This window comes from Macaca nemestrina, chromosome 12 (assembly GCF_043159975.1).
Source record: "Macaca nemestrina isolate mMacNem1 chromosome 12, mMacNem.hap1, whole genome shotgun sequence".
NCBI lineage: Eukaryota > Metazoa > Chordata > Mammalia > Primates > Cercopithecidae > Macaca > Macaca nemestrina.
This window is the reverse complement of record NC_092136.1, coordinates 102,583,182-102,609,323: the sequence shown is the minus strand read 5'-3', so window position 1 is coordinate 102,609,323 and position 26,142 is coordinate 102,583,182. Positions and strand designations below refer to the sequence as shown.

The 26,142-nt window shown below is 39.3% G+C and overlaps 2 protein-coding genes and 1 long non-coding RNA gene across 4 annotated transcripts in view; 2 read left to right on the top strand and 1 right to left on the bottom strand.

The window, feature by feature from the left end:
- Positions 1 to 26,142, bottom strand: part of LOC139357576 (interferon-activable protein 208-like) — a 274,308-nt gene that overhangs the window by 79,782 nt on the left and 168,384 nt on the right. The gene's annotated exons all lie outside the window — the stretch shown is intronic.
- On the top strand, positions 423 to 21,578 carry LOC105493717 (uncharacterized). Of its 2 annotated transcripts, none has more exons than XR_011611020.1 (3): positions 423 to 554; positions 19,519 to 19,578; positions 21,466 to 21,578. It is a non-coding gene; the product is annotated as an uncharacterized lncRNA (long non-coding RNA). The 2 variants fall into 2 exon arrangements; XR_011611019.1 differs by lacking the exon at positions 21,466 to 21,578 and adding an exon at positions 20,952 to 21,030.
- Positions 23,366 to 26,142, top strand: part of LOC105493715 (matrix metallopeptidase 20) — a 47,820-nt gene continuing 45,043 nt past the window's right edge. The window contains exon 1 of the mRNA XM_011761575.2: positions 23,366 to 23,515. Within this exon, the coding sequence (XP_011759877.1) occupies positions 23,390 to 23,515 (126 nt within the window). The 5' untranslated portion in view covers positions 23,366 to 23,389. The remainder of the gene's footprint in view (positions 23,516 to 26,142) is intronic.

Sequence of the window (26,142 nt, the reverse complement as noted above, 5' to 3'; positions counted from 1 at the left end):
CCTGAAAAACCCATACTCCTCCCAGGAAGAGGATTCCCAAGCTATAGGTGCCACAGGAGCCCACCGCACCCTCTCAATGAGACTGAGCAGAAAAATAAACTGATGAGGGCCTTTGATTTCTTTAGATTTTTAACTCACAAGAGTAGGAGAATTTCAATTACTGAGGGGATTTGAGTCCCTGAGACTTTCATGTCTTTTAACTTTAGCTTGCAAGGGGATTTAATCTTCAGGCCTTAATTTCTCTCTGGGAATTTGATGATGGGAGGAGGCTTATACCCAAATGTGGAATATCTCTATTTTGCCAGGCTATTTATTACTACAGGGTCTCCATGCACTTCATTTTGGAGCATTTTATGATATCACTTGATCTCACTGTAGAACTTCTGACAACAGTGACTAAACGAAGAGAAAAGCAGTAAGAGGTGTCCTCTCCATAGTGAAGAGTGTTTTCAATCATTGACATTGTTCAGAATGGTAATAAGAAGTCACACCAAGGCTAAACCAAGGGTGGAATATCCACTGGAGTGTTTCTTCTCTTGGGAAACCATTTTCAGGTAAGCCATAATTGGGAGTACAGTGGGTAATTTAGGATGGGAAATAGAATAAGTAATAGATTTTCTTAGCTTTGGATGTAGAAGGTACTTAAAATTGGTTTAATTAATGTACATTTCCGACTTATTTCAGAACCTTGTAGAGGTGAAAATTCACATTGCCTCTCGATAGTCCCAGGATCAAAGCCAGAGGATCAGAGGTTGGACTGAGGCAAGGGCCTTGTGAAGGCCTGCTAATCTCCTCCCATGAGGGGATAGACAGCCCACTGTTGGTTAACTACAGAGTTAATGTCCCAGTCACTGAATTGATTGACCAAAACTTGAAGTCTAAAAGTCCTAGCCAGAGCAATTAGGCAAGGGGAAGAAATAAAAGGCATCCAAATAGAAAGACAGGAAGTCAGACTGTCTCTCTTTACTAATGATATGATTCTTTACCTAGAGAATCCCCTAATCTCTGCCCAAGTCTCCTAAATCAGATAAGTAACTTAGGCAAAGTTTCAGGATAAAAGACCAATATACTAAAATCAGTAGCATTTCTATACACCAATAACATCCAAGCTGAAAGCCAAATCAAGAATGCAATCCCATTCACAATAGCCACAAAGAGAATAAAAAACCTAGGAATACAGCTAACCAGGGAGGTGAAAGATCTTTACAAGAAGAATTTTAAAACACTGCTGAAAGAAAGCAGAGATGGCACAAACCAATGGAAAAACATTCCATGCTCATGGATAAGAAGAATCAATATTGTTAAAATGGTCATACTACCCAAAGCAATTTACAGATTCAATGCTATTCCTATCAAACCACCAAAGACATTCTTCTTCACAGAATTAGAAAAAACTATTCTAAAAATAATTTTGAACCAAAAAAGATCCCAAATAGCTAGAGAAATCATAAGCAAAAAGAACAAAGCTAGAGACATCACACTAAATGACTTCAAACTATGCTACAAGGCTACAGTAACTAAAATAGCATGGTACTTGTAAAAAAAAAAAAAAAAAGACACCTAGACCAATGGAATGTGTTAGAGAACCTAGAAATAAACCCGCACACCTACAACCATCTGATCTTTGACAAAGCCAGGAATAACAAGCAAAAGGGAAAGGACTCCCTATTCAATAAATAGCGCTGGGATAACTGGCTAGTCATGTGCAGAAGATTGAAACTGGATGACTTCCTCTCACTATATACAAAAATCAACTCAAGATAGATCAAAGGCATAAATGTATAACCTAAAACTATTAAAATCCTAAAAGAAAACCTGGGAAATACCATTCTGGCCATTGGTCCTGGCAGAGATTTTATGATGAAGACTCCAAAAACAATTGCAACAAAAACACAAATTGACAAGTGTGACCTAATTAAACTAAAGAGTTTCTGCACAGCAGAAGAAACTATCACAGAGTAAACAAGCAACCTACAAAATGGGAAAAAATATTCGCACACTACATATCTGACAAAGGTCTAATATCCAGAATTAACAAGCAAAAAACAAATAAGTCCATTAAATATGGGCAAAAGATACATTTCAAAATACATACATGCTGCCAACAAGTATATGAAAAAATGTTTAACATCAGTAATTATTAGAGAAATGCAAATCAAAACAACAATGAGATACCACCTCACACCAGTCAGAATGGCTATTATTAAAAAGTCAAAACATGACAGATGCCGATCAGGCCATGGAGAAAAGGGAAAGCTTATACACTGCTGGTGGGAGTGTAAATTAGTTCAGCCACAGGAAAGCAGTTTGGAGATTTCTCAAAGAACTTAAAACAGAACTACCATTTGATCTTGCAATCCCGTTACTGAATATACCCACAGGAATATCAATTGTTTTACCATAAAGACACATGCACATGTACATCCATTGCAGCACTATTCACAATAGCAAAGACATGGAATCAACCTAGATGTCCATCAATGGTAAACTAGACTAAGAAAGTGTGGTACATATACACAATAGAATACTGCACAGCCATAAAAAAAGAATGAGATCATTTCCTGTGCAGCACCATGGATGCAGCTGGAGGGCATTATCTTAAGCGAATTAAAGCAGGAACAGAAAAGCAAATACTGCATATTCTCACTTACAAGTGGAAGGTAAACATGCAGTACACATGGACACAAACAACGGAACAATTGACACCAGGGCCTTCTTGAGGGTAGAAGGTGGAAGAAGGGTGAGGATTTAAAAACTACTTATTGGGTACTATGTTGATTACCTGGGTGACAAAATTATTTGTACACCAAATCCCTGCAACATGCAATTTACCCATATAACAACCTGCACAGGTATCCCCTGAACGTAAAATAAAAGTTGAAAAGAAAACAATTGAAAAAATAAAAAAAAGAAGCAAAGGCCTGTTGGGGGAAATGATTGCTTTGTCATTCCTGGTGTTTCCTTTGTAGGGAGAAAGCTCCACAGCCATAACGTAGTGTTACCTGCTCCTTTGATGGATGAGTTGGAAGGGGAAAGTGGCCATGTCATTTCTATTTTCTCACAGTTCTGGAGGCTGGAAAGTCCAAGATGAAGGCATCAGCAGATTTAGTGTCTGGTGAGAACTGCTCTCTACCTCCAAGATGGCACCTCTTATTGCATCCTCATATGGCAGAAAGTGTGACCAGTTCCCTCACACCTCTTTTAAACATGCTAATCCCATTCACGAAGGCTCTACCCTCATAACTTAGACCCCCACCTCTTAATACTATCACATTGGCAATTAAGTTTCAACACATGAATTTGAGGAGGACACATTCAGACCGTAGCACGGCTCCCGTAGCATGCTGCATGGTGCTTCTATCATCACATTTTTCAAAAGTCTTTCTTAAGACAGCAGGACAAGAAGTCCACAACCAAATGATCAGCCTTCATATGATCAATATGCCTTGAACAGGCCAAAGTGAATCCATCAGGCAACTCTCACATACACTATTTTAACCCTTAGAATTCTTTTAAAGAGTACCAAAAAAAGAACAGCCCACTAGTAGAACAAAATAAGTAGAGTGGGAAACCTAGAAATCCGATGGAAAGCCAAAGGTAATGAGGATGATGATGACAATAATAATGAAGATGATGGCAAAATATAGTTTGTGTTGCCAGTGGTGGTGTTTGGCAAACTCCAGGAACTGAGTCACCAGCACTTTCAACAACCTATAAATGCTACAATCTGGAGCAGTCTGACTTATTTTGGAACCATGTAATCAGCCGTGGGTCTAAAACTAGATGATGGGTGTTGACCTGAGCAGAGAACGAAAAAGAGAGGAAACAACGTTGTATTTCTGGAAATTAAGCACTATGTTGAAAGAACAAAGGAAGGGAATCATTTATTTAGAAGAATGCGTGAAAATGTAAGAGATGAAGAAAAATTTCATTCACCCAAATCCCTGTTGGGGAAAGCACCATGTTTGTCCTGGAATAGATGTCTTGATTAATAACTAGTGGTCAAGTGTAAGACTCACCCCGTATGCTGCTGGTGCATGCTCAAGAAACAAGTGTTGTCTGTTAAACTGTTCTGCATAGTAGAAAGGTGAGGAGTTTAAAGTTCTCTTTGAAAAGAGAAGAAGAAAAGCCAAAAGATTTATGTAAGCGGAAAAGAAACCAGATTGTTAATGTCGGTACTACCCAAAGCAATACCCAGATTTAACGCAACCCTACCAAAATTCCAATGGCTTTTTTCACAGAAATAGAAAAAGCAATCCTAAAATTTGTACGAACCACACACAAAAAAATCCAAATAGCCAAAGCAGTACTACAAAAGAAAAGCAAAGTTGGAGGTATCACACTTCCTGGTTTGAAATTATATTGCAAAGCAATAGTAAGCAAAGAAGTGCTGGGTGTGAGAGGTCACACCTGTAATCTCAGTACTTTAAGAGGCTGAGGCAGGAGGATTGCTTGAGCTCAGGAGTTTGAGACCGGCCTGGGCAACACAGCCAAACCTCGTCTCTACAAGAAATACAAAAATTAACCAGGCATGGTGGCATGTGCCTGTGGTCCCAGCTACTCGGGAGGCTGAGGTGGGAGGATCACTTAAGCCTGGGAGGTAGAGGCTGCAGTGAGTCATGTTTGTGCCACTGCACTCCAGCCTGGGCGACAGAGTGAGATCCCGTCTCAACAACAAAACAACAACAACAAAAAAGGGGGGTGGGGGTAAGGGAAAAAGTATTGTGCTGGCATAGAAGCAGAAACACAGGCCAATGGAGCAGGATAGAGAGCCCAGAAATAAATCTAAATAGATACGGTTAACTGAGTTTTGATGAAGACACCAAGAAGACAGAATGAGGAACAGATAGTTTCTTCAATAGGAAAACTGGATTTACACATGCAAAAGAATACAATTAGACCCTTACACCATGTTGTAAACCTCAAATATACACAATAAAAATTTTTTCAGAAAAAAAGAGATCAGAGAAAGAAATCACCCAGAATTGGCAAGAAAAGAAAGAACTAAAAAAAAAAAAAAGGCATATCCGATGGTTAAACCATAAGTGAAAAGGCACAAAAAATAGTATTTATTTAAAAATGGTTTGGACCTCTATGTGTCCTTTCTTTCTTAGATATTTTAAAAGAAAACTATAGGGTAAGCAAATGCTTGCAGAAGTTTAAACTCATGTCTCTTTAGAGACAGACTAAAAGGTCTTTTGAGACCTTCTCAGTCCTGTGGTTCTATGACATTTCATGGAATCAAAAGCATGATTAAGCCTGAAGAACTATAATAAAAACAAGCCTTATATGTAATTATAGTATCCAAAAGTGCCTACTTGGTCTCTTTTGCTGCTGCTTCTTGTATTTTTTTTTTTTTTTTTTTTTTTTTTTTACCTAAACAGCTTCAAACTGCAAATTAGCATTTTTAAAAAGATCCTGCATTCTCAAGAAAGAAAAAGAAAGTACATACTTCTGCATTCAGAACATGATTCTGGTTCCAGGTCAATATCTGTGTTTTTACTGCTGTAATTCCATTGATACAACAAGTATTGCTAAACTGCTCTCTATAATTCATATTAGATCTTATGGAATGGGGAATCAAAGGTGAGTGAAATATGCTTTCTGCCTTTAGAAAACTCATAATCTAGTTTGAGGGACAGACATATAATAAATAGCCCAAATAAAAGAGATAAATATCAAAACAGAGTTATGTGAAAATGCTACCTAATGAAAAATTCTTATTGGAGACAAGGAAAAATTCATCCATTGCAAATCTTAAGCATTATCCTTTGTGGTACTATCATATCCTGTTATCTTTCATATCAAAATATGACACTGTATCAAGCTAGCCTTAAGGAGCCAAAAATACTACAATAGCTGATAATGCCAAATAAGAGAAAGAACAAGGCTCTGAGCCCAGAAGTTGGAGTGTAACTCCGTAAGGGCCACCAGCCTGGCTGTCGGATTATTTTGCAGTATAAGCCAAAGCATGGTCTCACCATTCAAGGGATCAAAAGGGTCAGAAGATACTAAATATCCTAGTAAAAGTCAGCCCTTAGGAGGTGTAGCTCACCACTGCTGCCACCACTTCATTCAGATGAAATCGGGGTAAGATGAACACCGAGGAGAAAGAAAGAAATTATAAAGAGAGAATTTGCCACTTTTTCAGGATGGTCTGTAGAAGTACAAAATGCCTTTGACTAGGTTTGGTGATGATGGTCTTGGGGGTGCAACAAATGCAAATGCTTCAGATCATTTTAGCTCCACCGGCAATTATGCCATGCCCAGCACTACCAGCTTGACCTTGGGACTTGGAAACCCCACAAAGTGACCATCTTTATTTGCCTATAGATGACCCTAACCTCTGCTCTTCCTACCAAAAGACACTAAAATCAACTGGTTATTTGCAGACAAATAAGCTTCATCCCATGATCATAAACCAATGATTAACATTTGAAGGACTGTCTGGAAGGAAAAAATTAATATTGCTTAATAATCTGAAAGCACAGCTGAGTTTGCTTCCTAATTAAAATAATATATTTTAACTAATATATGAAACCACATTAAATAGAAATCACTCATGGTGCCCTTTCTTTCTTGTTTCACTTTTTACTTATTCCTTTTTAATAAAATTTAGGGGTGACGAGGGGGACACTGAATTTTAAATTACACATACAAGAATGCTTTTTAAAAAATTCAATGCTCAAAAAAAACCAGGAACACCTATTTTAAGAAATAAAAGAGGATAGGAGCAGTGACTCACGCCTGTAATCCCAGCACTTTGGGAGGCTGAGGCAGGTGGATCACCTGAGGTCAGGAGTTTGAGACCAGCCTGACTAACATGGTGAAACCCTATCTCTACTAAAATATAAAAATTAGCCAGGCGTGGTGGCAGGTGCTTATAATCTCAACTACTCGGGAGGCTGAGGCAGGAGAATCACTTGAACCCAGGAGGTGGAGGTTGCAGTGAGCCAAGATCGTGCCATTGCACTCCAGCCTAGGCAATAAGAGCAAAACTCTGTCTCAAAAATAAATACACAAACAAATAATAAAAAAAAGAAATTAAAAAAACTGTGAAAAGAAGTTACAGACAAAGACTATAATATATAGATATTTGACAACCAGTTCTGAGGGAAAACAAAGCCAACAGCAATGACAAAATGAAAAATGAAAGCATTAACTAGGATTCAATTTCCCTTAAGCTCAATCTCCAAGAAGAAAGAAAGAAAAAAGAATTCATTGAGTAAATAAACATAACTTTAGCTAAAGTCCAAGTTGTCATTGTTATTGCAGTAGCTCTTGAAGAGGCCACTTTTATAATAAATATAATTGTTTATTACAGTAAATAAGTGCCTTTGAATAATTGTTTTTCTGACTTTATTTATTTATTTTTGAGACAGAGTTTCGCTCTTGTTGCCCAGGCTTGAGTGCCATGGCGTGATCTTGGCTCACTGCAACCTCCGCCTCCTGGGTTCAAGCAATTCTTCTGCCTCGGCCTCCCAAGTAGCTGGGATTACAGGCATGCACCACCATGCCCAGCTAATTTTTTTATTTAGTAGAGACGGAGTTTCATCATGTTGGTCAGGCTGGTCTCGAACTCCTGACCTCAGGTGATCCACCACCTCGGCCTCCCAAAGTGCTGGGATTACAGGCGTGAGCCACCACGCCCAGCCTTCTCACTTTAATAATAGAATAATCATATTTAAGAGTCAGAAATTTTCTTTTAAAATAGCAATAACTAATATGAAACATGAGAATAAAATCTAGAAACTTTTCACTTGAGTAGAGAAAAATAAAGTTAATGATAGATCATTTAAAAAGTGAAAATAAGCTCTGAACCCAAAAGAAATCCACACGTCCCCAGGGGAAGTCCAGCAGTGCACTGTAAACTCAGCCCTAGAGGCAGGAGGAGAAGCAAATACACCAATAGCTTCTTTCCGTTCCCTGTGGATTCCAATTTCTCAGGAATACACATTTTCAGGGAGAGCCATGATTCTATTCTTGACACTGGAGGCAATAGAGGGAAGTCAATACAAACAGGAAAAAAATCAAGAAGTTAAAGTGAAAAACAAAAGAAAGGTCAAAACCGCTGCATGCTTATCTCTCACCTCCACATCAAGTCCGGACTCCCAGTGTGGCACAGGAGACTCCGTGACCTGGCCCCGCCAACCTCCTCTGCCTTGTCTCACCTTCCCTTTAGGCTTCAGGAACACTAGTTTGTCATGTTCTTGCACAAACCAGGCCACCTCATCTGACCTGCTTCCTGCCATGCCACTTTTCTTTGCCTGCTTTTGGGCTGCCCATCCTCTCATGGTTAGAAAGTCTTCTCTCACGTCCCAGTAATCCCATAACAATGACATCCTATCTCTGCCCTTGACCCCTGTTTTGTAATTGCACTTTTGTGTGACTGTCTGTCAGATCAGCTAGTGACCTGGACAGGGGTGGGTCAATGTTTACTACAACAGCATTGGTTCCGGGCATGTGGCTCTTCGTTAAGTGAATAACTGGAATATTTGTAAACTTTCATTCAGCCATTCATTCAACTTTTGCTGGCAAAAACCTCCTAAGCAATGTTCCAGGGACTGTGAGGGTAATGGGAAAAGAGAAAGGAAGCGGGGAAGGGAGGGAGAGAAGGGGAAGGGGAGGGGAGGGGAAAGGAGGGGAGGGGAGGGAATCCATGGTGAGCCCTGTGTCCTTGAAGACAATGCCTTTTAATTGTGGAGTGGGTGGTTGGGTAGGGGTAGAGGAGATAAATTTAGGATATGTTTAGAAGTTTGGGAAGGAGAAAAGTATGAAAGAGAAGAAAAACAGGATACTCTTATAACCACTCATTAAGCTGTAGCCATTTGCTTCACAGTTCTAAGCATGTTTGAAGGAGTTCAAGTCAAAAAGGAATGATGTTGAGAAGCGCTTTGCAGATAAATTATATCTTATGATTACAATAATGACTATTTACGATATTAAAATATAATTGTTATATATGTATACATAATATATAATGCTGTATAATAATAACAATCATGTATTCAGTACTTTTCACTTTGCAAGCATTGTGCCAAGCATTTACACACACTTTCTCATTTAATTCACACAACTTGATAGAGTAGGTATTAATATCCTCACTTCATAAATGAAGAAACTAAAGTTTAGAAAAGTTAAATAACTTACCCACGACCACACAGCTTTAGTGCCTACCTATCTTACATATGTATAAATAATCAAAAAGATAAATAAATTAATTAACTAAAATTTCCCATCACCATACATAAACTGACTTATTCAAACAGTAGATGTTCTTGGAAAGAGTTTGCTGATACTATTGTCTTTTACAAAAACATCACCCGTGTCTCAAACACACCAATAATTCTTCCTCAAAATGGAATGCTACCTTTATTTAGATTCTGGTTAATTATAAATGAATCACAACTAGTGAATTGTTTCCTTGAAATTTGTCCCAAAATTTTTAGGGAAAGGTTTATCAAACAAAATTGAGGTTTTATTTAACCATTATGTGGGTCTTGAGACATTTATTGATGTAAGTACTTCAGAATTACAAAATAGAGAGATCTAGGGCTCCGACTGTTAAAGATTAAAATAAAACTATTTAAGAAGCTTAATGAATGCAAAATACCTTTTTATTTGCTGGTTACACTGAGCAGGAAGTTCTGTGGTTGTTTCATTGTGTGCTCATGAATTACCATGATTATGCGGTTTAAGACAACCTATTTTTATTTATATATACTTCTTTGAAATCACTGCTACCCACATTGCCCTTTACTCATCATTTTTCATATCTAAAAATGTAAATCTTTATGTTTAGTGACTTCTTAATTCTATTAAAATCCTCTGTCTCAAAATTTTGAAATGACTGCTTTTGCAGAATTCAATATTTAAAATCCTTTTATATTCTTTGAGCAGAAACATTAACTGTAATAATGGGCACTAATGAGCAATAAAACTAAAAGGCAACAATTAAATTGTTTCAAGTCGTTGTTATCAAAATTTATTTTCAATTCAGTTCTCAATGGAAGATTTGTTGAGTTCTGCTCTGTCCTCCCTCACAGAAACTGTGGCTGATGGTTCTGGCATTGTATGACCTAGTACTCTTCTGTCTTCCTTGCATTGTTCTTTCCCAGATAGAAAATGTTTCGAGTTGACTAATAGCTTCCAGTATGCCTACTTCATAGCGATCTCAATGAAAGAAAGGCTCTGCCCACCTGACTCCAAATTGGAGGATTTTGTTGTTGTTTTACTGCCCTCAAGCTCAATAGAAAGGCCAGATTTGTGCCCCTGGCTGAAGTCTAGAGCGTACTTAAGAAACTATGTACCCTCCCTAGTGACTACACTGGTAATAATGGAGTCCAATCCACCTAGCTCATAGTATTTGTGGATGTAGTGGATGCTATGGTACAATGTCTAGATGTTCCCCACGCTGGACTAAAGAGTTTATTTCCTCCTGTTTTGAATTGCCTCAACTGAAGAGAATTTACCTCTCCCCAGGCCGTATCCCCTATCCAGAGCAGACCACATCCAACAATTGGTCCATGTAGGGGTAATAAGGCCCTTCAACCATGCTCCAACCCAGGACAACTCTGAAGGGCTGATATGGTTTGGCTCTGTGTCCCCACCCAAATTTCATCTTGAATTGTAATTCCCATGTGTTGAAGGACGAAGGTGATTGGAACATGGAGGCAGCTTCCCCCATGCTGTTCTCATGATATTGAGTGAGTTCCCATGAGATCTGATGGTTTTATGTGGTGGTTTCACTGGCTCTTTACCCTCCTGCTGCCTCGTGAAGAAGGTGCCTGCTTCCTCTTCTGCCATGACTGTGAGTTTCCTGAGGCCTCCCTAGCCATGCAGAATTGTGAGTCAATTAAACCTCTTTCGTTTATAAATTACCTAGTTTCAGAGAAGTTCTTTACAGCAGTGTGAAAACAGACTAATACAAGGGCTATGTCAGCTCCCAACCCCTGGGACACTGAGACAATCCTGAGACTCCATTACAGTCCATCTTCTTCCTCTCCATATCCTGCTTCCTTTCCCTTCCCATCTACATGTGGTGCTCCAAGAGCACTGCCCAATAACTTCCTACACTCTCGTGCCCCTCTCAGAGTTGGCTTCCAGGGGGAACTCGATCTATGACAACAGACAAATCCTCACTTTGACAAAGGTACCACAAAACTTAATTTGTTAAATATTTCAATTCCAAACAACATTACGTTTAACCTTTTTCTGGAATCTAAAGAAACTACTATATGATATTCTTGTTACATACTGAATCTTCGTTCTATTTCCATTTTTTAATCAAGTCATTTCATTAATTGCTTGAACAAATATATTTTGTTCACTTTTTAAATTGTTCATAATTTATTCAACAGACATATTTACTTGATGCCAAATTTCCTTTCTTAAGGTGCTCAAAGCATAATAGAAAGAAAGACAATTTCCCCAATAGCATGAGAAGTATTAGGCGACAGATAAAGAGATGATATCTAAGCTGAGTCTCAAGGGACAGGTAGGCTAGGCAGGATGTGGAGGAGAGTGTCCCTGGTAGACAGGGTAACACTGAAAAGGCAGGGCGGGATTAGAGTTCGTGGCACAATTCAGGGGCGACAAGGAGTTCATTACAGCCATAGCAGAGGCTGCAAGCAGGGAGAGTGGGAAAAGAGGCTGGAGACTGCAAGATGAGAACAATGTCAGGCAAAGGGTGATGGGCATGTTCTTAAAGGCCAAGTACAGGGTGACATGATTATATTTTATTTTTTTAAATGTTACTTTGGTAACAGGATAAAGTTTGCATCAGAACAGTACAAGACTGATGGTGGGAGACTGTAAGGAGGCTATTTTAGGAATCCAAGTAAGAAATAATGAGGTCTTGAACAGAGGCAGTGAAAGAGGAAAGAAGTAAACAGACTCTAAAGACATTACAAAACTAGACTCCACAGGACTTAGTAAACCATTTAGAAATTGAGTTGTTACTCTTTATCATATATACAAAATATCATATATATTTAAAATCATATTAAAAATATTTTTTAAATAACACAGTTATTTTTAAATAACACGGTTATTATTAGGTGGTAATGTTATAGGTGATTTTTAATTTCCTTACTTTTAAAAATCTGTTTTCTTATAAATTATTAACAGACACCTTGCATAAATTTTGTAATAACAAAAAATAATTACTAAAAATAAGTAAAGGCAGCACAGTACCATTCGGCACAGCCAGCCAGATTTTGATTTCTAGATAATGTTCTCCAATAAGAGGAAATAGAGCTCCTTGGAGAAATGGCTGATTCCAGGGATGAGCCAGGGTAAGTACAAGATGAGCCCAAAATATCTTGTGATGCCAGAACACAATAAAGTGCCTGACAAAATGTTGGAGGCATGTTAAATGGAAACAGGGGCCTCCGTCAGCCAAGTCTGGACAGTCATTGGTCAAGTTTATCTGGCTATAGTTATCACATTAAGCATATTATAAATTAAAATAGAAAAATAATATTTAATAGTTCATTTTAAAATAATAATACATTATTTGTTCATGTCACATATTTTTGTAAAAAATAACTGTTTTCAAAAAAATTGGTTGTGAAGAGTGGCATTGTTTTACACTTCATAAACAAAATAATCATGCCAACAGATTATAATCTAGAGAATAAAATGAGAATCCTTGATTCTATAACTGTTATAATGGAATGAATAAGTAAACTGGTGAAGGAGAAGAAAAAGCACTTCCTTACCACTGAATTCCAACAAAACAATACAGAAGGAACAAAGGAAATAGAAAATCACCTCTGGAAAAATTGTTTCAGGCAAGAATCAACAGCAGATGCTAAAATCAGTGGACAGGAGTATCATGAATGACATACAGAATAGCTCTGTAAGTCTCATAGTGTCTTCTCACAAGGGGAAAACAACAGGTGAAAAAATCTGACCGACATCACGGGGACCAAGTTATAATTTAACATCACCAGTAATGAAAGAAATTGATATCATTTGTCTCCTGATGTGATGTACCAAGGGGACATAGCACAGGTTCTGTGGTATTCTTATAAAAAATGTATGATCTGAATTTAACCACAAGGAGGCATAAAAAAATTCCAGATCGAGGACCATCCTTTAAAATAACTGGCCAATACTTTTTTATTTTTTTCAGATGGAGTCTTGCTCTGTTGCCCAGGCTGGAGTGCAGTGATGTGATCTTGGCTCACTGCAACCTCCGCCTCCCGAGTTCAAGTGATTCTCCTGCCTCAGCCTCCCGAGTAGCTGGGATTACAGGTGCATGCCACCACGCCCGGCTAATTTTTGTATTTTTAGTAGAGACGGGGTTTCGCCATGTTGGCCAGGCTAGGCCTGACCTCAGGTGATCCACCTGCCTCAGCTTCCCAAAGTGCTGGGATTACAGGCGTGTGCCACTGCACCTGGCCTGGCCAATACTTTTTATTTATTTTTTGGATTTGTCAGTACTTTTTGAAAGTATCAAGATATCAAGAGTAGGTATCAAGTATCAAGACAGACAAATAAAGAATGATAAAGAAAGAGGAAATGTTTCAAACTAAAGGAAAATAAAGGGGCATGATGACTAAATCCAATGTAAAATCCTGGATTGGATCCCAGATAAGAAAAAAAAAAATTAGAAAGACAATTGAGTCCATGAATTAGATCAGCAGTTCTCACCATTTTGGTCCTACGATCCTTTTGCCTTTCTAAAATATATTAAGAACCCCAGAAGCTCTTGTTTATGGCTGGCTATAGTTGTCACATTAAGCATATTGTAAATTAAAATTGACAATTAATATTTAATAGTTCATTTGAAAACAATAGGCCGGGCGCGGTGGCTCAAGCCTGTAATCCCAGCACTTTGGGAGGCCGAGACGGGCGGATCACGAGGTCAGGAGATCGAGACCATCCTGGCTGACACGGTGAAACCCCGTCTCTACTTTAAAAAATACAAAAAACTAGCTGGGCGAGGTGGCGGCGCCTGTAGTCCCAGCTACTCGGGAGGCTGAGGCAGGAGAATGGCGTGAACCCGGGAGGCGGAGCTTGCAGTGAGCTGAGATCCGGCCACTGCACTCCAGCCTGGGCGGCAGAGCGAGACTCTGTCTCAAAAAAAAAAAAAAAAAAGAAAAAAAGAAAATAATAGTATATTACTTATTGAAAGTATGCCTCTCAGGTTCAAACAATTCTCCTGCCTCAGCCTCCCGAGTAGTGGGACTGCAGGCGTGCCACCACGCCCGGCTAATTTTTGTATTTTTAGTAGAGATGGAGTTTCACTATGTTGGCTAGGATGGTCTCGATCTCTTGACCTGGTGATCTGCCCGCCTTGGCCTCCCAAAGTGCTGGGATTACAAGCGTGAGCCACTGCGCCCAGCCAATTTTTGCAACTTTTTTGTAAGCCTGAAAGCATTTCAAAACGCAAAATTTAAAAATAAAGTAGTAAACATCAAATACGTAAAGTATTTCATATTTCAAAAGTTGAGGAAAAATACATAGAGGTAGAGGGTAGCTGGAATCAAGAATAAATTCCTGGTTTCTGGATAGACGTTGGCAGGGGTAATAGTCAAAGTATTTTTCAAACAGCATGGCATTGGTACTGACACAGCAAAAGCCCATGAGCAACCATGACAGTTCTACCAGTACACATCAGCTAAGGCTAGTGGCATTGCTAAACTGGAGAATGTAAGAGGAGAAATAAGCGGGGAAGGTGGTGGGGGAACGGGCAGAAAAGGCATGTTGCAAAAGATGGCAGGTTTTATTCTGGACTGACCTCAATTTGAAGGTGAAATGCAAGTGACAGAAATCCCACTAGAATTAATTTAGGTCAAGGGGAAATTTACTGGGAGGTTCACATAACTGCAGAAAATGAATGCTTACTGAGCCTTACTGAGGATGAAACGCTTTCAGTCTCCCTTTCTCTTTCTTTCTCTCATCTCTGCTTCATTCTCTTCTACTACCAGCTGGCATTTCCACTGAGCAGGGAACATGACCACAAGTGATTCAAGCGCCTTACTTCTCCATCCCCAGAAAGAGCCCAATCTCTAATCCCAAATTCAGTAATACTGGGACACCAGTCTAATGAATCCAGTTGGGTCACTGATTGGCCCATTCTTGGACCAATGGAAGGTGGCCAGGAAAATGAGGAACTATGATTGGCCCAGCACAGGTCAGGGGCCTTTCTTACCTGGAGCATTTCCCTCTCTTTCAGTGAGACAGAGCCAATAAGAAGTTTCATTCAAATTACATGTTTGAAAGGATAGCTTCCCATTGGACCAGTGTGGCTACTCTAAGCAGACAGTACAGTAGGTGGCCACTTCACAGTCCCTGTGGGGAGAGATTCAAGTAGAGATTGCAGGAAACCTTTGAATATATCTTAAAACAAAAATCTGAGTTGACGATAAAAATTAAGGTTTCATCAGCACATATGTGATATTTATATTCTCGTTAAACGGCAACTCTCTATTCTCCCCCACCCCAACCCAACCCTTGGCAACCAGCATTCTGCTCTGTTTCTACGAGTTTAACCATTTTATTTATTTTTTAGCTTTTTATTATTAATATTTTTTGAGACGGAGCCTCGCTCTGTCGCTCAGGCTGGAGTGCAGTGGCATGATCTCAGCTCACTGCAAGCTCCTCCTCCCGGCTTTCAGCAATTCTCCTGCCTCAGCTCCCCAAGTAGTAGGAACTAGAGGCGCGCGCCACCACGCCCGGCTAATTTTTTTGCATTTTTAGTAGAGACAGGGTTTCATCATGTTGGCGAGGCCAGTCTCAAACTCCTGACCTCAAGTGATCCTCCCACCTCGGCCTCCCACAGTGCTGGGATTACAGGTGTGAGCCACCATGCCTGGCCGAGTTTAACTATTTTAAGTATTTCATGTATTAATAAGTGGAATCATGCAGTATTTGTTCTGTGACTGCTTTATATCACTTAGCATAATGTCCTCCAGAGCATATATCTCTGCCTCTGTGAGATGAACTTTTTTTAGCTCCGACTTATGGAGTGAGAACAGGTAATATTTGTCTTTCTGTGCCTGGTTCATTTCACTTAAGGTAATGACCTCCAGTTCCATCCACGTTGTGGCAAATGACAGGATTTCATTCTTTTCTACACTCGAATAGTATTCCATAGTGTATATATGCCACATTTCTTTATCCATTCAACCATTGATGGACACGTTAGTTGATTCCATATCTTAGCTATTGTGAATAGTCACAATACACATGGACATGAAGACACCCCTTTAACATATGAGTTTCCTTTCTTTTGGATATTTACCCAGCAGTGGGATTGCTGGATCATATGGCAGATCTATTTTTAGTTTTTTGAGAAACATTCATATTGTTTTCCATAGTGGCCGTACCAAATTACATTCCCAGCAACAGTGTATTAGCTTGTCTATTTCTCTGCATCCTCACGAGCATCTGTTATTTTTTGTCTTTCTGATAACAGCCATTTTTACTGGGGTAAGATGATATCTCACTGTGGTTTTGGTTTGCACTTCCCTGCTGACCAAATGCGTATTTTCTAAAGCCTTCACTTTTTCTACATGTATTTGTTAGTTACCTTTTTACCATAAGGAAGTGCTTTCTCTTCTCCCCATTATTGCTTGTTTATATCAGTACAGACTCATGAGTTATTTCATTCAATGGACCACACCCATTACTATCATTATGGATTTTGATGCTCAAAGTATCTTAGATTAGGCCAGAGGGGGCTCCAAAAAACTGGATAGTGTCCTTTAAACATTCCTTCATCATTCTACTACCTGGCACCACAATATGCTGCAGGTTTGCCTTAGTTTATTTGGGTCACTATAACAAAATACCATAAAGTAGGTGGCCTATATACAACAAAAATTAATTTCTCACAGTTCTGGAGCCTGCAACACCCAAGATCAAGGGAGCTTTCCCTGATACATAGATGGTGCCTTTCTGCTGTGTCCTTGCTTGCTGGAGGGGGCAAGGCAGCTCCCTGGAGCCTCTTTAATAAGGACACTTACTCCAATCATGAGGGCTGCAACCTCATAGCCTAATCACACCCCAAAGGCCCCACCTACTAGTGCTGTCACCTTGGTAGCGAGAATTTCAACATATAAATTTGGAGAGGGACCCAAACATTCAGATGATAGCACTGGGGATATGGTAGATCTTTCAAAATAGTTAAATTGATTTTACCTGTAGACAACACTCTAGGAAAAAATGGAGATGTTCAAAAGAAGCTGCCAGGCAAACTATCAGTTTCCAGAATTGCTGATTTGTATGCTGAAATAAGTCTATAATTTAGCAAATTGACTCACTAAAATGGGCAAGTGGAATGTGCTCTAATGGGACTTTTGACATTCCGCCCTCTACACAGGCAGCTGTAAACACATTTACTATCCAATCTCAAAAGCTCACATTGGTGATCATTGCAATACAGTCCAGAGATTTTACAAGAATAAACAAAATGTTATTTATACTGACAGCTCGTCTCTCACAGTTCATGATCTAAGATAAACGTAACAGTAAGCCCTCTGACTGGACCTCCTATTACCCTCCCCTTGGTGCCCCTGGCAGCCTCCATCCTCACTCTCCTCCGATCCATCCCGCATGCTCTTTTCAGAGCAATCTTTCTGTAAATGCAAACCTCATCATGTCATTGCTGGGGAAGAAACTCTCCAGTGGTTTCCCATCACAAACCATTAATGTCTAGATGCCTTAGCCTGGCACACAAGACGCCTGTGACGTTACCTAGCACACTCCTCTCCAGGCCCTTTAAATAAAACCCCACAAGCCCTCCAAGCCTTTGCTGCACTGTGGCTGCTCCGGATTTGTTCCATGCCATTCTGCCCATCTACTGCCTTTTCTGTTTTGCCAACCACATTCCAGCTCTGCACCTTGGAGCCTCATGTCAGTCCTGCCCTTTGGATCTGCAGCTTGGGCTGGAAATTGCTGTCTGGCTTTCCCTTTGACCAAGGTTCACCCAGCAAATGACTCCTGGCCTCTGTTTTTCTGTGTCAGTACCTGGAACTGTGGGTGAGAGGCGTCCTCCAACAGACCGGTCTCTGCCTTTCTTTTCCGCCTACCTCCTGTTGGCTGCCCCCAAACTGCCTTGTACGTAGAAATATCTTCAGTTTCTTAAGAACAGAGGCTTTTCTTTAACCTCTTCTTTAACATCTCCTCATTGACTCCTCTGCTTGGAATTTCCCCCTCCCCACTACCTGTCACTCTCCTTCCTTCTCACCTCACCCTTCTTGCAGGTGAGTTCTAACTCCATTGGCAATCAGCCCTCAACTAAAGCTTCATCCCCATGGAAAGTCCACCCTGGCCCCTACTTTCTTCCATTTTACTCTCATTCTCAACTGCTCAGGCAGAGATGGCTTTCCCTCTTCTGCCCTCATTTGGACCTTTAAGTACCTTTCTTTTGTTACTAATTACATTGTAACATATTTTGAGTTTATATCTGAGCCTCTCCCTGGAGATTCTAAGACTCTGGTTAAGGACAGGTTTTATTTGCCTTTTGTACCTCCAGGACTAAGCCTAGTGCCAGCATATAGAATAAATACAAGAGTTCTAGACTGAGTAAATAGAAAGAAGACTCACAACCGAACAAATGAATGAGTTAAATATGCCAGTGGGTTCGTTATCTATGTCTTCTGTTTACTCAAATACAAATATAAAGGGTACATTGACACAGTCTTTCACACTTTCACTTACTGTTTTGAAAAAATGCATGGTAGCATTAAAGGAAATTGTATAAGAATTATAGGTGTAAGGCCCTAACACTCTCACACTACTGTTTTCTCTACCCCAGGTTTCCCTTTTTTTTTTTTTCCTATATACTTCTCTTTAGCAGATATAGAATCAAATGTTGTGTAATTTTTATTTGCCGTTTTGGTTAAAATTGTCCTTTTAATATTTTATACATTGCTAAATCATTTATAGCTCTTTAGAAGGATTCTACCAATTTGTAATGTAAAGACATGTTTTTTGTCACTAAGATTCAGTTGATCTTTATCTAAGATTTTACTCCAAGTTCAATTTTATTGCAGCAGTAAGTTTTGAGCTCCCAGAGTGTTAAAACAGTGTCTCATATCTCTGTATTCCTGGTGCCTAACAAATAATTGATACTTAATAAATATTTATTGAAAATATGAAGATATTTTACTTATTGTGTATATATAAATTATATCAATAAGTATTTATAAATTATATATATTTGTGTGTGTATATATATATGAATAAAATTTGGCAGAGCAATCTAATCTAAGTTCTGTGCACATACCCCAAGCCTGAGCAGACAGGCAGAACCCTACTGAACCCAATCTTTTCTAAAAGCCTGATGCTCTACCCTGTACTCAAAGACTGCTGAAGGCAACCTCACAACCTTCTTTAATAGCTCATTTTAATGCTAATGATTGCCGAATCAGAAGGCTGTTTGCTTCTTCCTCTCTAACCAAAATTACCTACAGTACAAAGTAAATGTTGGGTTTTTTTTTCTTTTCTTCCCTTCTCTTCCCTTTTCTCTTTCTTTTTCTGTTCTTGGTGAAAATAAACCAGTTGGCTTCTGGATATAAGCTTGCCAAGGTCCTCTCTGAGCTTCTCATTCTCACAAATGAGGTAAGATCATTCACTCATTTTTTGTATGAGATTCTGGGGGTAGTCTTTGGTTTTAAATACACTTTTTTCTTTTCTCTATTTTTATTCCATCTGATTCTAGAATATGTGTGCTCTAGAAATTCAGAATATGGTTCATGTTATTCTGTATTCTAATAATAAATTTCTAAACTTAAAAAATACTATTACAAAATAGAATATGATGTGATATACAAGTTATGTAAATAAACAATTTTTAGAGTCAGCCATTCATAAATAAACATTTTTTAGAGTCAGCCATTCAAAGTGGCATATATTTACTGGAGTCATTTGAAAGGATGGCCATGGTAAGGTTGGATATAGAATAAAATGTAGCTGGTGACTGATCACTCAGAATCCTGCTTCAATGAGAAGCATCCCTTATTCTGAAAAATTTACCAGGTTGTAACTGAATTCTTTGGAAATCCAGAAATTTAATCATTTATGAAAGTTAAATTCACTAAAGGTTGAAAAACAGAAACCAGAGTAACATAGGAGTCATTTGCAATAAGAAACATCATCACCAGCCAGGGAGCTTGCACAGTCTAGCTGGCCCAACTTCTGCTCAGTCCAGATACACGGGAGTGCCAGGGAGCTGCCGGGGAGCTAGAATAAGCCTAGGGATCTCCCTGACAGCCAACTTGAAATACCATGTTCCCAAGGCACTGCTCCACAAAGGCACCAACGTACACTTCCTGTAAAGAACACAGGCTTCGATGTCTAACAGAACTGGGTGAAAATCTTGGAGCCACCACCTTAATAGCTATGTGAAATTAACAAATCATTTATCCTCCATGAGCCCATTTCTTTACTTGAAAAATAGCGCATCACAAAGTTGTGTGAAAAATGTACATAAGGTACTTGGCTACATGTCTGGCATATAATGTGAGTTTAATAAAGGTTCTAGTTTCTTAGAGTGATGCTATACACCTTCATTTGATCCATTATATGGGTTGATTTAAAATTTATCCCTCTAAGGACAATCTTGTTTTTCTTCTTTCTATCTTTAATCATTCAATTAATCACTCATTTATACATTCGTTTGTTCAACAGCTGTTTATTTTATGCTAGGTACTGTTCTATGCACTAGAGATGCTGCTGTGAACAGAATATATAGAGTTCTTACCCTTATGGGACTTACATTCTACTGGTGAAAGACAATAAGCACATAACAACATATAGTATGTCAACATATACATTTAATGGTGTAATGATTTATTTTTCCCCTAACTGTTATTTAATCAGTGGTATTTTCCCTTTCATATTTCTCTGATAGGATCTCTCATTTCATTTTCTTTTAGTCATTGACTTGCTTTGATATGATTTTTTAGACTTCAGTGATTTGGGTTTTAATTTAGAGTTGATACAAGAATGATAGAAAAAAAGCAGACCTTTGCTCCCCTGTGAAGAAAGAAAAATCAGGAAAGGAAAATCATGGTGAGGAACTACCAGACATTTACTTTATTATCCTCTCTCTGGAAAGGTCAAAGATGTTGCCTAGGGCTGACTCTGAGGTGAAATTTAGTCACACTAATATATAAATGACTTATAAGAACATAAATTGCTATTCCTCTTCAAAAGTTTTGCACTTGATAATTAAAATGTTGCACTTAAGAATATTGGGATTGATTGCATTTGTGTGTTAGAAAAGTGGATACTGGAACCTTCTAGAAGTATCTAGATCACACCCTACAGGCAGTTATTAAACTTCCATGTGCTTCCAAAAACAGAACTTAGATTACTCTATAGAGTCCTAGAGGTGAGAATATTTTCTCTCTATTGGCCCCAGAATTTCTTACCATCATTACTTTCACTCCAATGTTCACTTCCATGTCTTTTTTGCATTGGGGCCTTCATAATGAATTGGAACAGTGTTTAAAGGAGAAAAAAAGGGAAGAGGATGACTAGCTGAAGGGAAGTTTCAAGGATTCTCTTTGTTCTTCAATTTTGGCAGCTGCTGAAGATAGGGCTCTAGAAGACAGGAGACCAAATAAACACAAATTTTGAAAAAGTATTGCAATATCCTATTCCTTTCCTGAAACCAAAAAGCGACGATTAGTATATGTTTGTACATTGATTCATTCTTTTCTTAACAAACTTGATTAAGTGACATTTTTTAGAATACAATCTTCAAAGAGCTTACAATTTAGTTAGTTGAATTAATCTAATCTGTGGTTTTCTTTTTTCTTCTTCTGAAACACATGTTTTGTGTATCTCACAGTACATGCCAGAAATTCTGTTTGCATGTGTGTATTAGTCCATTCTCACACTGCTATAAAGAAATACCTGAGACTGGGTAATTTATCAAGGAAAGAGGCTTAGTTGACTCACAGTTCTACATGGCTGGGGAGGCCTCAGGAAGCTTACAATTGTGGCGGAAGGCAAAGGGGGAGCAGGCACCTTCTCGACAAGGCAGCAGGAGACAGAAGAGCAAAGAAGGAACTTTCACCTATAAAACCATCATATGTTTTGAGAACTCACTTATTATCATGAGAACAGCATGGAGGAACCACCCTCATTATCCAATCACCTCCCTCCTCACACGTGGACTACATTTTGAGATGAGATTTTGTTAGGGACACAGAGCCAAACCATATAAATATGTGACAAACTCTTGTTGAGTACCTGGGGTTGTACACTAGATACTACACATTGGCTATAACTCCATCACTTTGTCTTCCATACAAGAAAGTATATGAAAATGCAACAGAGTGAGAAAGACTATAGGAATTCACTATATTCACTATAGGAATAACTTTGAATCTAGTCTAAAATCAAAATTAGGATTTGAATCCACATCTAAGAGATGCCAAGTGGTGCTAGCAGATGTCATGCTATGTGTGTTACTCCATAACATTGAAAAGTTTATACTTAGTGGTAGTATTGTCAGTCTTTTGTAGATTTAAAAAAAACTAATGTTCACAGAGATTAAATGGCATGCCCCACATCACACAGCTAGGAAGTATCTTTTTTAAAATTTAATTTTGCTTTGTCTGACTCTAAGTGCTTTTCCCACCATATGACACCATTTCACCATATCATCTCTGGATCAAAATCCATCTTAATCAGACCAGAAAAAAACAATATGACTCCAATTAACCAGAGTGCGCATAGATTGGGGAGTTCTGGTTAATGTTTTGGTTAACTAAGACATAACTCTTGTCTTAATTTATTCAAAGGCTTTCTAACAGTTATCGGTTCGCTTTCCACCCTACGTCAGCACAGTATAATGTAATCTTGCCTTGATGATTCAGGATCTTATGTGTCTCAGAGCCGTCATTATGAACAGCAGTTGCTACTGAAAAATTTTGAAGTGAATGCAGAAGATAGAGGCGATTGAGTTGAATGCATGGGGAGTTTGGGATTACTTGGAGGACAAATTCAATTATACTGTAATCATCTATCTTTTCTGTAATCAGAATGGCAAAAGGTCCCCAAATTAAGACTAATCAAATGTTTCAGCTGAATTGGGTTCAAATCAATCAAGTTTACTTCAATTTGTTTAACTAGCTGACAAACTTCATTAAAAGTGACTGTTCTTCTCCTTTTGCCACTTGGCAAATAACAAAAAAAAAAAAAAAAAAAAAAGAAGCTTTCCCTGATTTCTGTGTACAGTTGTGTTACCCCATCATCAGGGAGAGAAATGAGCTGTATAATTACTGTTTGAGACATGAATCATCCTTGCTCAGAGGGTCCAGACCTGTTTGACTCTATAAAAGGAGCTCAAGGTCGAAGTGCAAACGTGCACTGTCTGCCATCCCCCAGGCTGATATAATTACCAAGCTACTGTGAGGGGATGAAGGTGCTCCCTGCATCTGGCCTTGCTGTCCTCCTCATCATGGCTTTGAAGTTTTCCACTGCAGCCCCCTCCCTAGTTGCAGCCTCCCCCAGGACCTGGAGGAACAACTACCGCCTCGCACAGGTTTGTGAACTTTTGCCCAATTCCTTCTTGCTCCTTTGCCCTAGAAAACCTAAAAGGGCATAGTGAGAAAATAAGAAAAAAATTCTATTGTTCTTTTAAAATCATTTTATGTGAGTCCATTGAAGTATGATCGATGCTATCTTCTGTCCATCTAGATTGGTGTCTGGTGCATATTAGGTGTACCATGTTACATGATTGAATAAATACATAAATATATATCTACCTAGTTATCTTGCTTCATAAAGAATTCCAGGTGGCTTGTGAAAACCATACAATATAAAAGGACCAAACAAGTACTTCTCAGGAATGATGTAGGATGAAAAACAGAAGCAGAAAAATAAAAACCGAGGAATAATCCGCACGCTAGAGGCAGGTTGTGAATTTAGTGCTAAGCTTTAGCAGTCACAACGAAGAGATTTCCTCTGTTTACACTTTTTAAAAGGCTCTTATATTCAAGGTAACCCTGATCAAAATTTAAAGTGGACTAAGTTCTTCCTGGGTGCCAACCCACTTCTCATTTGAGGGCCTTTTCTCCCTAAAGCATATTCCCCAACGAAGTAAAAGTTTCTGTACAAAGTACATAACAAAGTTTATGTAGTAAGTACAAAGTACAAAGTTTATGTGCTTAAACTTTGTGTATTTTCCTCTTTTAACATCTCTCCTATATGACTGCTGGAAAGGGTCTGATAGAAATGATTCATATTAGAAATTTTGCAAAGACTACTTGATTCAAAATGATTCAATATATATATTATATATATGCTTCCAAGCGTTTTTTGTTTTTAAAAGAAGGGTGGCATCCTTAACCTTAAGAAATGGATGTCTAAGGATGGAATTTCCAACATTAGTGAAAGATATGTAGAGGAAATGTTTTTGTACACAGGCCTATTCAAGAGTCTGCCAACATTATAGCATACCTGTGATCACTAGCTCTGCCTCAGGGCTGCTTTCTTGCCTGCCAGGCTGCACCCGTGTACCGCTTGGCTGTCTGCATCATAGAGCTGATTTCCACCCATGTGCAATGGCATGTCCCTACCAATTGTTTCTGCTACTCATCCTTATTCACAGGTCAGTTCCCCAGCCGTACCAGTCATTAAACACTTAAATATCAGCTCCACAGATGAACAGCACAGCTGATGCCCAGCACAGCCATATTGAATTGAACTTCCTTTGACTTTAGCTCACTTTTAGATGAACTCATTTCAAAGTAACTCAGGATACTGGGATCTTTATTCAATTGTATTTTGTCCGTGCCACCTAGTTTTAGGTGCCTTCTTCCCAAATGTAATTTTCCCTACCCTGCCTCATGCCACTGTGATTCTGAAACTAAAGAGGTTTTGTGACCTCCGGAAGGAGAGCCATGCTGAGGCCAGAATGGATCTGAGGTGTTGGGAATCTTCTAATCCACGGTTCAGGGAAACTACAGTTGGCCCTGTCCCTTAGTTTACAGATTGTCTAGGATTGCTTTTGTGCCACAATGGCAGAGGTTTGCCTAGAAGCAAAGAATATTAATTATTGTCCTTTGCAGAAAAAAAATAGCCACCCCTGACTAGTCTATGAAGGAATAAGGCTAGACCAGCCAGGGACCAGTTTCATGGAAGACAGTTTTACATGGACATGGGAAGCAGGAGGCTGGGGGGTGATGGTTTGGGGATGAAACTGTTCCACCTCAGATCATCAGGCTTAAGATTCTCAAAAGGAGCGTGCAACCTGGACCCCTCACATGCACATTTCACCATAGGGTTTCTGCTCCTATGCGAATCTAATGCCTGTGCTGATCTGATAGGAGGCAGAGCTCAGGCGGTAATGCTGGCCCGCCACTCACCTCCTGCTGTGGGGCCGGGGTCCTAACAGGCCACAGACGGGTTCCTGCGTGCAGCCCAGGAGCTGCGGATCCCTGGGCTACACACTCTTGGGTGGAGCCATTCTTGCTGTTCTAGCTGGTCAGGAGTCAGCTGGGCATCTTTAGAAACAATGGCATGGCCTGGGAATGTTGGGGACATTTAATGATTCCTTACTTCTTCCTCTCCAAAATAAATCAGCCCTTCTCTGTCTCCCTTATGACATACTCTTAGAAAGATCTTAGACCAAGGAGCAGGGAAACTTGTCCACATCTCCTCACCTGGCACACAGCACCTTCTGCCTGCAATGGCCCTGGCCCTCAGCTCTGGGCAGGGACACTCATCACTCCGTAGGAGTCTGGAATGATCTGGCCGAACCTCTAATGAGGATCACAGTGACAAGAAAGAAGTATTTAATAACATCCTACCTTATAATTTATAGAAACGTTATATAACAACCTCATCAGCCTCATAAAGTCACGAACAAAAGCAGTAAAATAGGCAGCAAAAGTTCATGTATTGAATGCTTCCAGTGTGGTGTGTGCTGGAGAAGCATGAGGGAATCAAACAAATGAAGCCGCTGTTCTTATGCTGCTTCCATGAGGACGAGGGAGCTGGTGGGAAGGTACTGCGAGAAGCTAAACAAGTCAGCCAATCAGTGCACAAGATTATTTCACAAAGTGATTGGTGAGATTGGAAAGCAGTTAATCAGGATGACAGAGAGTTACTGACTGGGGAAGTGGTCTGGGGAGGGAGTATTTTTAAATGAAGTAGTCCAGGAAGGCT